Source organism: Hypomesus transpacificus, chromosome 11 (genome assembly GCF_021917145.1).
Source record: "Hypomesus transpacificus isolate Combined female chromosome 11, fHypTra1, whole genome shotgun sequence".
In the NCBI taxonomy this organism is placed as follows: domain Eukaryota; kingdom Metazoa; phylum Chordata; class Actinopteri; order Osmeriformes; family Osmeridae; genus Hypomesus; species Hypomesus transpacificus.
The window spans coordinates 2,570,724-2,583,453 of record NC_061070.1 but is presented as its reverse complement, the minus strand read 5'-3'; the positions used below and the strand labels follow the sequence as shown (position 1 = coordinate 2,583,453).

At 54.2% G+C, this 12,730-nt stretch overlaps 1 protein-coding gene across 6 annotated transcripts in view; it reads left to right on the top strand.

The window, feature by feature from the left end:
• fam135a (family with sequence similarity 135 member A) overlaps window positions 1-11,609 on the top strand; it is a 31,831-nt gene extending 20,222 nt beyond the window's left edge. For 3 of the 6 annotated variants that reach the window (XM_047029070.1, XM_047029069.1, XM_047029072.1), the window contains 13 exons: window positions 1,112-1,189; window positions 2,009-2,058; window positions 2,407-2,565; window positions 2,854-2,927; window positions 3,164-3,318; window positions 4,231-6,217; window positions 6,731-6,891; window positions 7,190-7,281; window positions 7,601-7,698; window positions 7,874-8,025; window positions 8,244-8,354; window positions 9,247-9,360; window positions 9,808-11,609. In XM_047029070.1, coding sequence (XP_046885026.1) covers window positions 1,112-1,189; window positions 2,009-2,058; window positions 2,407-2,565; window positions 2,854-2,927; window positions 3,164-3,318; window positions 4,231-6,217; window positions 6,731-6,891; window positions 7,190-7,281; window positions 7,601-7,698; window positions 7,874-8,025; window positions 8,244-8,354; window positions 9,247-9,360; window positions 9,808-10,013 — 3,437 coding nt within the window. In that variant the 3' untranslated portion in view covers window positions 10,014-11,609. Of the gene's footprint in view, window positions 1-1,111; window positions 1,190-2,008; window positions 2,059-2,406; window positions 2,566-2,853; window positions 2,928-3,163; window positions 3,319-4,230; window positions 6,218-6,730; window positions 6,892-7,189; window positions 7,282-7,600; window positions 7,699-7,790; window positions 8,026-8,243; window positions 8,355-9,246; window positions 9,361-9,807 lie in introns of those variants that run through there. The other 3 variants (XM_047029071.1, XM_047029073.1, XM_047029074.1) reach the window with 2 other exon arrangements.
• Window positions 11,610-12,730: the final 1,121 nt, after the last annotated feature.

The window sequence follows — 12,730 nt, the reverse complement described above, 5'->3', positions numbered from 1 at the left end:
CCCTTAGCATAGGATACCATAACATAGGACACAACATAGGACCTATCATAGGACCCCTTAGCATAGCATAGGACCCCTTAGCATAGGATACCATAACATAGGACACAACATAGGACCTATCATAGGACCCCTTAGCATAGCATAGGATCCTTTAGCATAGCCAGGGCCCCGAACACATTTGTCTGACCTAGCCTAGCTTAGTATAGCCAGGGTCCCTAAAACACTAGCCTAGCCCAGCTAAACTTAGCTTACCTCCATAACACTGTCCTAGCCTTAAAGAGGATCATATCACTTAAAACCTTGTATGCAACTAGACGATGACTAAAATAGGATTTTGCATAATAGGTTAATATAGCTACCACCACTGACCTTTGTTTGTTATAATTATATATGTATGGATATACTGTATAATTATTAAAAGTATGTTCCATCCAGACAGATAACCTTCTAGACCGTTTCTGTTTTGATGACGTGTTTGTTGCAGTGAAGTGCTGCCCACTGTCACATTGTGTTGCATGTCATTTGGTTCCCCCCATTTTGAACCCTCCTCGTTCCATCCAATCAGTATCTCACTGACACCTGACAGCTCTCAGGAGCCTAGCTAGTGTACTCACTAACCTAGTATACTAACTAACCCAGTGTACTTACTAACTTAGTGGACTTGCGTCGTGTACAAACTAATCTAGTGTACTTACTAATCTAGTGTACTTACTAACTAACCTAGTGTACTTACTGATCTAGTGGACTCATGTAGTGTACTAACTAACCCTAGTGTAATCACTAACCTAGTGTAACTTGCTGATCTCAAAAACAAACTAGTGTACTAAAGATCCACTGAGCTCTACCACTTGCATCAGCTGGTGGAATATAGCGGTGTTCTGGGTACTATTCCAGTACAGGAGCCCAGACACCTGAGATGAAGGAGCCCCCATCCCCCACACACAAGCCTGCACACCACCCACCTGTTCTGACTAGCCCCTCCTGCCGACTCACCCAACACCTCACGTGCATGAGAGGTACCATAGAATCCCCCCCCCCCCGCCCCGCCTCCCCCCTTCACGCGCATAGGGCAGAGCAAGGTTAAACATGCCTATATGTACAATCTTACTAGCCAAGTCCAGCATGCAAGTCCTATATGAGAGAGTTCTCAGAAGACCCTATCCCAGAGACCAAAGGCACGTCTCCATAGGTACGTCCCTCCATCTCTCCCTCCCTCCATCTCTCCCTCCCTCCTTCCCTTGGTTCATCCCTCCTGCCTTTTTCCTGCCCCCATCTTCTCCTTCATCATCTCTCTGTTCTATAGTTCCTGTGTTTCATCACACCTGCTCACCTGAACCACTCTCCAGTCGCTGCTAACGAGCACTCGGCTGAGCCCGCTGTCACACTCAGCTGTAGTGCACACACACACACACACACACACACACACACACACACACACACACACACACTCATAGCCTCATTGTTTTGTTTCTGTTCTCAGAGTTGGGTGACTCACATCATTCTGTCACACTTATAGCACTGGAGACCTGGTGTGTCCTGTCTCTGTCTGTCTGTCTGTCTGTGTACTCGACTCTCATGTCTGTCTGTCCAGCTGTCTGTCTTCCTGTTTAGCTGCCTGTCTGTCTGTCTGCCTGTCTGTCTTCCTGTCTGTCTTCCTGCCTGTCAAGCTGTCTCTCCAGCTGTCTGTCTGTCTGCCTGTTTGTCTTCCTGCCTGTCAAGCTTTCTCTCCAATTGTCTGTCTAGTTGTCTGTCTGTCTGTCAAGCTGTCTGTCTTCCTGCCTGTCGAGCTGTCTCTCCAGCTGTCTGTCTAGTTGTCTGTCTGTCTGTCATGCTGTCTCTGTCGGTCTGTCTAGCTGTCTGTCAAGCTGCCTATCTAGTTGTCTGTCTGTGTATCTGTCTGTGACCCGTCTGTATCTATTAACCAGCAGTCTCTCCAGCCCTCCACTAAACAGCAGTGTGTGGTAGCGTGCCCAGAGCCCCTGTCTGACGTGTGCTCCTCCTCCCCCAGAGACGGTAGACGTGGAGGGCAGGCTGGCCGACCTGTGTGACCAGGTCAAGGTAAGATCCTCCATGCTCACCGCACGCACGCAGCACGCACGTCACACATGATCACGATGATAAACTCATCTCCTGTAGGTCGTTCACCTATTCACCTTTTGACCTCTGACAAGTTCTCCTCGTTGATTGATCATGTTAATTATTATAAACCTGCGGCACACGAAGCCTGTGTTTGTATATCGGTCGGTTGTTAAGGTTGTGTGTGTGTGTGTGTGTGTGTTGGATGAACACGCGTTCATCCATGTGCACGTCCGTGTGTGTGTGTGTTGCACGTCCGCGCTTCCGCGTGTGTCCGCGCCGTGTGTCTGGCGCCCCCTGGTGTCTGACGGCGGGCCTGTGTCCCCGCAGCAGAAGGCAGAGAGCCCAGATGAGCTGGCGGAGCTGGTGAACATGAACCTGGCCCAGCTGTGCTCCCTGCTCATGGCTCTGTGGGGCCAGTTCCTGGAGGTGGTGTCCCTGCAGGACGGAGTGGCCGCGCTGCTGGCCGTGGAGCACCACACCCTCAGGGTGAGAACACGCCCGCGCCTCGCCACAGACGCTCCTGTCGGTTAGGAGGGTTGTTTTTACAGTAGGCTACGTGCGGAGAACGACAATGACGTGGCAAACCGATCAGGCAGGGACGTGATTTAGGCACCATTTGTATGTCGCTTTGGATAAAAGCGTCTGGAAAAAGAATAACATGTAAAAACACAAGGGTCTTTAGAGGCCTTTTCCTTATATATATTTTTTGAGCAGATTTCTTATCAACCAGAGTCTAGCAGAGAGAGAATACCTGTTGTGTGTGTGTGTGTGTAGGTGAGGCGGTTTGCAGAGGCGTTCTTCTGCCTGGAGCACCCCAGACAGACTGCCCTGGCCTATCAGGAACTACAGTAAGATACACACACATCTGTCACCCCTCACCTCCTCCCCCTCTCTCACCTCCTCCTCCTCCTCCCCAGTCTCAGCATGTGAAGTTCCCTTCAGTACTGTCATACTTGATACTAGAAAATATTTAAAGTGCCTTAATTTTACTCTTTAATTCCTCGATATGGGCAACCTGCTTTGGAATCCACAACTATTTGAAAGTATTTGATATAGTATTTGACCCCTGGCCTGCTCCTCTCAGCGCCCACAGCCACCAGCAGATGACTACCGCCATCAAGAGCTCCAACTACTTCCTGTCTCTTCCCCCACTTCCTGTGGAATGCGCTGACCTGGACGGGGACGTCAACTCTCTGCCAATCATCTTTGAGGACAGATACCTGGCCTCCATCACTGAGGGTCAGTACAACTGGCCCCACACACAGCACAGCAGAGGACAATAAAGAAGCGTATAATAAAGTACAGTACAACTGATACGCAGAGTTTTTGTACGAGAAGACTTGTCTCCTTCCGAGGTCAAGAGGTCACCTTCTGAGTCCTCTTTCCAGTCTTATAGATATGAACAGGTGTCCAGGCTCACGGGAGACAGGAGGTAGGAAATATGTGTGGCAGCCTGCGGAAACCTTTGACATGGTGAAAATGTGACTTTCTGGGTGTTATACATATACAAACTCTCCTGAATACAAATCTGTTTAAATCACTCATATGTTTATCACAACTGAAGTTACATCATTTTAAAGTTGACCTGTGTCAAAAAGTGAGAGAACTACATTCAAAGATTCCACTCCGTTTAATAATTCGATTTGACATGGCTTGAAAGTCTTGCTAGCTAACATGTCCAAAAACCGTTGAAATTAACTGTTTTTCATAAGTAATCATATACTTGTTGTACATTACAATAAAGTTTAGGGTGTTAACACAACAACGAAAATCTCAATTTTGACAGACAATATTCGATCTTTCACGGCTTATAGCCAACAATGAGCGGCCGCGACATCCGACGGCTTTCCGCAGGACGCCACACATGCAGGAACAGACTTCTATGAGTTACCATGTTGTCACAAACTTGCTGATCATTGCTCGCCTTGTAAGGACACGCTTCACTCATCGAACCACTCTCTCTTGACTGGTTACGTGATCTGATATTGTTCTAAGAAACAAAGTCGACCCTCTTAATTGCATCTTTCCGGCCACCGAAAGACATCCTATGAACAACAAAGTAGAGTGGAACCGTAGAAACCCTTCATCTGTGGATGTCTCTCCCCCCCCCCTCCCCTTCCCCTCCCCCCCCCCTCCCCTTCCCCTCCCCAGATCGTGACGGGCCCTGGCTGGGCATACAGCACCTGCCCAGGAGAAGCTCCACGCCCGGTCGCCCCGACAGGACCGCCCCCCGGGACTACACCCCCGGCCCCCCCCCCTCCTCCTCCGCCTGCCCCAGCCCCCCCGCCGACCCTCGCCACGTCGTCATGGACACCAGCTGGCCCGACAGTCGCGACCCGCCGCCCAAGGCCAAGGGCAAGGCCGCCAAGCTGAAGAAGACCGCCAAGGCCGACAACTGCAAGAAGCTGATCCGCCAGGGCTCCAGGGACTCTGTGGTGCTGGTCGGCTACAAGAACCTCAAGACGGCTGGAGGTGCCGGGGGTGCCGGGGGCGGGGGAGGGGCTCCGCAGGGGGGCGAGACTCCTCTCACCCCCAGGGAGGAGAGGGAGGCCCTGCTGGGGGAGCCCAGCTCCGACCTGCCCCCCAGGACCGCTGGCGGTCTGCTTGGAGGGGAGGCCCCTTCCCCCGCCCCTGAACCTGGGCCGGGCGCTGGTCCAGGCGCCGGGCCGGACTGGCTGGGGGCGGAGCCCGCTGGCCTGTCCAGCCACACAGCCTTCAGCCCCGCCCTCCTGAGCCTGGACGCTCAGAACAAGCCCCAGGCCGGCACTGGGGCTGCCGCCCCCAATCGGACCCTCCTTCCCCTGGAGCCCTGCAGCCTGAAGCACAGCCCTGGCTCCACCCCTGGAGCTGTTGGACTTCCTGGACCTGCTGGTTCTTCTGGGCTGAGGCACATCGAGGTTCGGCCAAGCCCCAGAGACCCCTACCTCGGGGACAAGGTCACGGTCCTGCTCCCCTGTCGGACAGACCCGGGCCCCCCGGGGTCCCGACCGGGGCAGGCCTCCCTGCAGAGCGCCAGGCTCCAGGACGCGGGGTTAGGAGCCGCCCCCTCGGCCTCCTCACGTCTCTCCGACTCGGGCATGGAGAGCGAGCCCAGCTCCCTGGCCCCGGGCCTCCAGGCTGGAGGGGCGGGGCCGGCGGCCGACTTCCCCCCCCTGCAGCCAGACAGGCCCCCCCTCAGCCCCTCCCCTCAGCCGGCCCCCCTCAGCTCCACCCCGGGGCTCTTCCCGGAGAACACCAGCGGCGTGAGTGGGGTCCAGTCCTCCCTGACCTCCATCACCTCCCTGCCGTCGGACGAGGAGGGCGAGGCGTCCAGGGCCTCCAGCGGGACCGAGGCCCCCGCCAGGAAGTCCAGCGTTCTGGTCCAGGAGCAGAGCCTGGTGTTTTCTGGCGAGCCGGACAGCAGAGCCGGAACCAGCGTCCTCCACCCGGACCGGGCCCCGGCCCCAACCCTGGCCCCAGCACGCTGCACCCTGCCTGGGCAGACTCTCCGCCCAGACGGCCTCACCTCCACGCCTCCAGCCGACTGCCAAGCCTCCGACAATCCGCCCGAGCTGGACCCGGGCTCCAGGCTGGCCGGGGCCCCTGAGGGCCTGGGGCCCCCAGAAGGGGTGGGGGTCTCTGGGGCGGAACCCCAGGCCACCTGTCCCTCCAGTAACTCGGCCACCAGCAGCACCGACCTGGTGAAGAAGGGCATGGTGGAGAACTACTTTGGCTCTCGCTCCAGCACGGACGTGTCCGAGATCAGCCCCGTGGAGACGTCGGCCATCACCCTGGGGCTCGGGGCGGGACCCGGGCCTGGAGGGCAGGAGGAGGAGGAGGACGAGGAGGAGGAGGACCAGGACCAGGAGATGATCGAGAACGGCTTCTACGAGGAAGGCGACGGCTCGGCCTTCCTCAACGGGGCGACTGAGGAGGAGGAGGCGGAGGGCGAGGGGGACCGGGGGGCGCAGGGGAGGAGTCTGCTGTTTGAGCAGTTTGGGCTGGAGCAACTCCCCGAGCCCAGGGGCGTTCCCCCGGGGGCCTGCCCCCGCCCCCCTCCTGGCCCCTCCTCCTCCCAGGCCCCGCCCCCAGCCTCCCGGGGCCCCGCCCCCCTGGCCCTGCAGTGGTTCGAGAAGGCCCCTGCGTCTCATGTGAAAGCGTGAGTGGAGATTTCACTGGCTCTTTAGGGTTGGATCGAGTGAATATAGTGTAACTGCAATGTTGTTATCATTCATTAGATGGAGTTACACGGTCGTTCATGTAGCCGTCACGTAAAATGCTGGCGCATCATGTACACTCTAGCCAAGCTTCCTCTCACTCTAACCCCCTCCTCCCTCCTTCTCTCTTCCTCCTCCCCCCCTGCCTCTCCCCATCCTCTCACTCTACCCCCTCCTCCTCCCCCCTCCTTCTCTCTTCCTCCTCCCACCCTCACCTCCTCCCCCCCTGCCTCCCCCCCCTCCTCTCACTCTACCCCCCCTCCTCCTCCCCGCCCCCCCCCCCCCCCCTCCTCCCCATCCTCCCCCCCCCCCCCTCTTCCTCCTGCCCATCCTCCCCCCCCCCCCTCTTCCTCCTCCCCCCCTGCCTCCCCCCCCTCCTCTCACTCTACCCCCCCTCCTCCTCCACCCTCCCCCTCCTCCCCATCCTCCTCCCCCCCCCCCCCCCCCCCCTCCAGGTTCCTCCAGGGCCGTGAGGAGCTCCGGCAGCTGCGCCTGCCAGGCTTCCTGTACAGCGAGGTGGAGCGCCTGGCCTCCACAGTGCCCTACTTCAGCCTGGAGGAGGACGACAGCAGTGAGGAGGGAATCCACCTGGTGGTGTGTGTCCACGGCCTGGATGGTGAGCAGCGTGTGTGTGTGTGTGCGTGTGCGCGTGCGCGTGCGTGGCAGCATGTGGTGATGGGGATTAGGGTTAGCATGAGTGATGCAACCAGCCAGGCTAGACCTGAGATCCTGGATCTGGACCGGTCCTGGGTTTATTGTTAACTTTGTGTCTCACATTTCCTGCCCTCCTACCTCTTCTCTCCTCTTCCTCCTCTCTTCCTCTTCTCCCCATGCTACTCTCCTCCTCTCTTCCTCCTACTCCTTTTCTCCTCCTCTCCTACCTATGTTACTCCTCTCCTCCTCCTCTCTTCCAGGTAACAGTGCAGACCTGAGGCTGGTGAAGACCTACCTGGAGCTAGGACTGCCTGGATCCAGAATAGATTTCCTCATGTCTGAACGCAATCAGGTAACCAGGTAACCCTAACCCCACCAGCTAACTAACCTAACCAGATAACCAACCAACCCCACCAGTTAACTATACTGACTGGGTAACCAACCAACAAACCAGTTAATTAAACTAACCAGTGAACCAACCATAAAACCCCACCATTTAACTAAACTAACTAGGTAACCAGGTAACCAACTCCACCAGTTAATTAAACTAACCAGTTTACAAAGTAACCAACCCTACCAGTTAACTAAGCTAACTAGGTAAACAACCCCACCAGCTCTGGATGTCTCTCTCTCCTTCCCCTGGACATCAGACTGTCTCTTACATTCCACAGAACGACACGTTTGCCGACTTTGAGTCGATGACCGACCGTCTCTTGGACGAGATAGTCCAGTACATCCAGATCTACAACCTCACCGTCTCCAAGATCAGGTCAGTCTGGAAAGAACGTCCTGCTCTGCTCCCACACTGAGAACATCCATCCTTGAATATCCAAAACCTTAACCAATCAATGCGTGGCGAAGGTCAAAGGAATCCAGGGTGATGAGGATGCAATTGGACGGCATGTTTCTGTCCGTGATCTGATGCGGTGTGGATGCTGTGCCAGCTTCGTAGGCCACTCCCTGGGGAACCTGATCGTGCGCTCCGTCCTGACCCGGCCCAGGTTCAAGTGCTACCTGAGCAGGCTGCACACCTTCCTGTCGCTGTCGGGGCCCCACCTGGGCACGCTCTACAACAGCTCCGCCCTGGTCAACACCGGTAAGCCTGGGGGGGGAGGAGGGGGTGGGGAAGGGAGGAGTGGAGGGGGAGGGAGGGAGAAGGGCGGTGGGTCTGGAATGCAGGAGTGCGTTTCATGGTTGTGGTCATGTCTATCCCATCCTCAACCTCCACGCTCCTCCTCCTTCCTCTATCCCCCTCTCCTTGTCTCCTCCACACTCCCCCCTGTCTCCACTCCCCTCCTCCCTGTGTCTTCTCAGGGCTGTGGTTCATGCAGAAGTGGAAGAAGTCTGGCTCTCTGCTGCAGCTCACCTGCAGAGACCACTCAGACCCCCGGCAGACCTTCCTGTACAAGCTGAGCAAGAAAGCTGGTGAGGTGTCTGTGTCTGTCTCTCTCTGTCCACCTGTCTCTCTCTGTCCATCTGTCTGTCTCTCTCTGTCCACCTGTCTGTCTCTCTCTCTCTGTCCACCTGTCTCTCTCTGTCCACCTGTCTGTCTCTCTCTGTCCACCTGTCTGTCTCTATCTGTCCACCTGTCTGTCTCTCTCTGTCCACCTGTCTGTCTCTATCTGTCCACCTGTCTTTCTGTCCACCTGTCTGTCTCTCCCTATCCACCTGTCTGTCTCTCTCTATCCACCTGTCTGTCTCTCTCTGTCCACCTCTCTGTCCACCTGTCTGTCTGTCTTTCTGTCCACCTGTCTGTCTCGCTCTGTCCACCTGTCTCTCTCTGTCCACCTGTCTGTCTCGCTCTGTCCACCTGTCTGTCTCGCTCTGTCCACCTGTCTCTCTCTGTCCACCTGTCTGTCTCGCTCTGTCCACCTGTCTGTCTCTCTCTATCCACCTGTCTGTCTCTCTCTGTCCACCTGCTCTCTCTCTCTCTCTATCCATCAACTTTTCTCTTTCTCTCACTCAATCTCTGTCTATACCACTAACTAGCTGATTTTCTCTCTATCACTTTGTGAAAATATTTCTCTAACAATGTCTGGTGGTCTCACTGCGTGCGTGTGTGTGTGTGTGTGTGGTGCAGAACTTCTGAGAGAGTGCAAGACAGGTGTTGCTAAGCTAATCCCAACAAAGACACAACAGACCACAGTCGTTGTCTTGATACGTTAAGCCACCCAATGATACGGAATAGGAACTCGCAAAACTAAAACACATTTTGTACACGCACACATACATACACACACACACACACACTTATGGTGTGACTGCCTTCCTCTCCCTCCCTCCCTCCTGGTAACTTCAGTTGGTTTGTGTGCTGCAGGTCTTCAGTTCTTCAGGAACGTGGTTCTGGTGAGTTCCCTGCAGGACCGCTATGTCCCATACCACTCGGCCCGTGTTGAGATGTGCAAGACAGCCTTGAAGGACAAGCAGACAGGTGAGGCCTGGTCACACATGCTTGGAGCAGCACACAGTTGTTTCACTTCTGACCTCCCCCCCCCCCTCTCTGCCCTCTGTGGTCCTCCATGTTTTGCCCCTCTCCTTTTCTCTCCACCTCGCTCCGTTTCCACACCTTTTTACCTCTACTTCACAACATTAAAATGCTCCCCCTCTTCTGTTCTTCCCACCCCACCTTCTCTCCCTCTCTCTTTTCCCCTCTCTCTATTCCTCTCTCCTTCCCTCTCTCCCTCTCTCTTTTCCTCTCTCCCTCTTTCTCTATTCCTCTCTCCTTCCCTCTCTCCCTCTCTCTATTCCTCTCTCCTTCGCTCTCTCCCTCTCTCTTTATCTCTCCTTCCCTCTCTCCTTCCCTCTCTCCCTCTCTCTATTCCTCTCTCCTTCCCTCTCTCTTTATCTCTCCCTCCCTCCCTCTCTGTCCCTCTGTCAGGCCCAGTCTATGCTGAGATGATAGAGAACCTGCTGTTACCCGTGCTTCAGAACAGAGACTGCAACCTGGTGCGCTATGATGTCATCCACGCGCTGCCCAACACTGCCAACTCCCTGATTGGCCGAGCAGCCCACATCGCCGTCCTGGACTCTGAGATCTTTCTGGAGAAGTTCTTCCTGGTCGCAGGACTCAAGTTCTTTCACTAGGGGGCGCTAGAGGCCATGGACTGAGGTTAATAGGGTTGGCATTACCTTGTGGAAGTATACCTCACTGCATCCAAACCCAATGTTTCGTATCAACTGTCTTATCTGGTTGTTTGTTCACAGTTTTATACACGTGTCTGCTTCCTGTGGAGCCTCTGATTGGCTACTGGGTCAGAGGCCTCTGTTTTTGTTTTTATCATTTCAATTTTTTGGGGACATGGATTTTCTTTGTTTTTATTTTTCTATAGCCTTTTTTATGATTTTTCGTAGATTTCTATGAACGTTCTTTATGGTGAGGAAGTCATTCTGCTCACCTTTTGTTGGTATATTTCAGTGTTATTTAAGTATACAAAGTTAAGTCATTGTGTCATCGCACATTCGGATAAACAATTCAACCGAACTGGAAATGTAGCTGCTAAAAATGAAATGGTTATTTTTCTGAGGTTGTGATAAACGTGATGATACAAATGATAAACCTGTGTTACTCGTGTTGGAAGAAGCATTTTTACCTGGAGAACATCTTCACATCAGATCTAGACACTCTGCATAAATTTGCACCTCGACTGCATAAAAAAAAAAAAAGCTTTTGTACTGAGTATAGTCATTTGTACAATTCAATACCTTTTTGTTTTTTATTGTCAGTTTTGTTTCTTTACGTGCAGAGGGCAAAGACTTGGAATGCAAATGAGATAGTTATTGAGGCAGTTGATGGTGGTCAGACTGTATCCTGCTCCACCTGTCTCCTAAACACCCCAGACTGCTCCACCTGTCCCCTGAACACCCCAGACTGCTCCACCTGTCTCCTGAACACCCCAGACTGCTCCACCTGTCTCCTGAACACCCCAGACTGCTCCACCTGTCTCCTGAACACCCCAGACTGCTCCACCTGTCCCCTGAACACCCCAGACTGCTCCACCTGTCTCCTGAACACCCCAGACTGCTCCACCTGTCCCCTGAACACCCCAGACTGCTCCACCTGTCTCCTGAACACCCCAGACTGCTCCACCTGTCTCCTGAACACCCCAGACTGCTCCACCTGTCCCCTGAACACCCCAGACTGCTCCACCTGTCTCCTGAACACCCCAGACTGCCCCACCTGTCCCCTGAACACCCCAGACTGCTCCACCCGTCTCCTGAACACCCCAGACTGCCCCACCTGTCTCCTGAACACCCCAGACTGCTCCACCTGTCTCCTGAACACCCCAGACTGCCCCACCTGTCCCCTGAACACCCCAGACTGCTCCACCTGTCTCCTAAACACCCCAGACTGCCCCACCTGTCTCCTGAACACCCCAGACTGCCCCACCTGTCTCCTGAACACCCCAGACTGCTCCACCTGTCTCCTAAACACCCCAGACTGCCCCACCTGTCCCCTGAACACCCCAGACTGCTCCACCTGTCCCCTGAACACCCCAGCCCAGGCTGGCGGAGACACCTGAACCTGAGACATGAACAGAGTGTCCTGGCGGGGATGTCAGTGGTTCAACATGGCTCGTGGTGATTACGCAATCTGACGAAAAGAGGAGGATTAGGGGTAATTTATGCTTTTGAACTGGAGAGTATTGTTTTAAATAAAAATCGAATTATTTCTTTGTCAAATGGTTTGTATCATTGCACTTTGGACCATTAAATATATGTATTATCAGGAAGTGTGTGTTCCTTCCTCCAACATGGTGTGTAATTATACCTCTCTCACTGTCAGGTTGACGTGTGTGTGTGGGGGTGTGGCTTTAAGAGTGTATGTAGGGAAATGATTGTGTGTTAGTGAGTGAGAGCATGTCTGCTGTGTGTGTTATTGATTGTGTGTGTGTGTCGTGTTTTTTCATGTTTGCCTCCAATGTTCTTGTCTTGTTGAGTCAGCCTCGAGTCTTGCGGAGTCGGGCTAGGGTTATCCCCTCCGATTCCCCCCTTCTCTCACCCTCACCCCCCCTACACCTCAACCCCGTCCTCACTGCTATCCCCCTCACCCTCAGTCCCCCACCCCCTCCTCCCCCAGCACCCTCCCCTCTGCCCCCTTTAAACCCAGCCTCTCATCTCTGCGCCCATATTTGGAGAGCCCAGGGCATTGTGGGATGAGGTAATGTGTCCACACACTGGAGAGGAACCAGGACAGGCTGTGCTGGGCAGAGGGATGGGGCTAGTGGGGTCAGAGTTCATTATGGAGGGGGGGTGGGGGGTAGGCTCCTACAGGGAGGAGGTTGTGGACCAGGACAATGTCTGGCCATCAGGGGGTACAGACCAACTGACAGACCCCCCCCCCCCCCCCCCATCTCTCTTTCTCCCTCTCGGTCTTAAAATAAGAGTTTTCTTTGAAAGTAAAACCTTAAATTGAAACAGAGATGAACTTTGCTTCCACTTGATTTTTTGAAACCATGACCCATGGTGAAAGCAGTTGTGTGATTCTTGTACGTTTCTTTTCTAGCGTATTCTTCTAGCATGTTCTAGCATTGCTGGATTACTGAGAGCCTGCTGTGTAGGCCTACAAGGCCGACTTGTCACTTCTGTGAGGAAGGAAGGTTATTTTCAGTGATTACACTGGCCACCGCGTCACAAGGTGAGACTGTAGGAGGTTCAACATTGTCTCCTTGACAAAAACAATTAACCTCACAAAGAACCACAGCTCAAACGGAACGTTAAATGGTCGCACATCGATGTTTTACACATAATGGGACCGTGGGACAATGGTCGCATCTCCGCGGTCACAGCTACGTGTTCGAGGC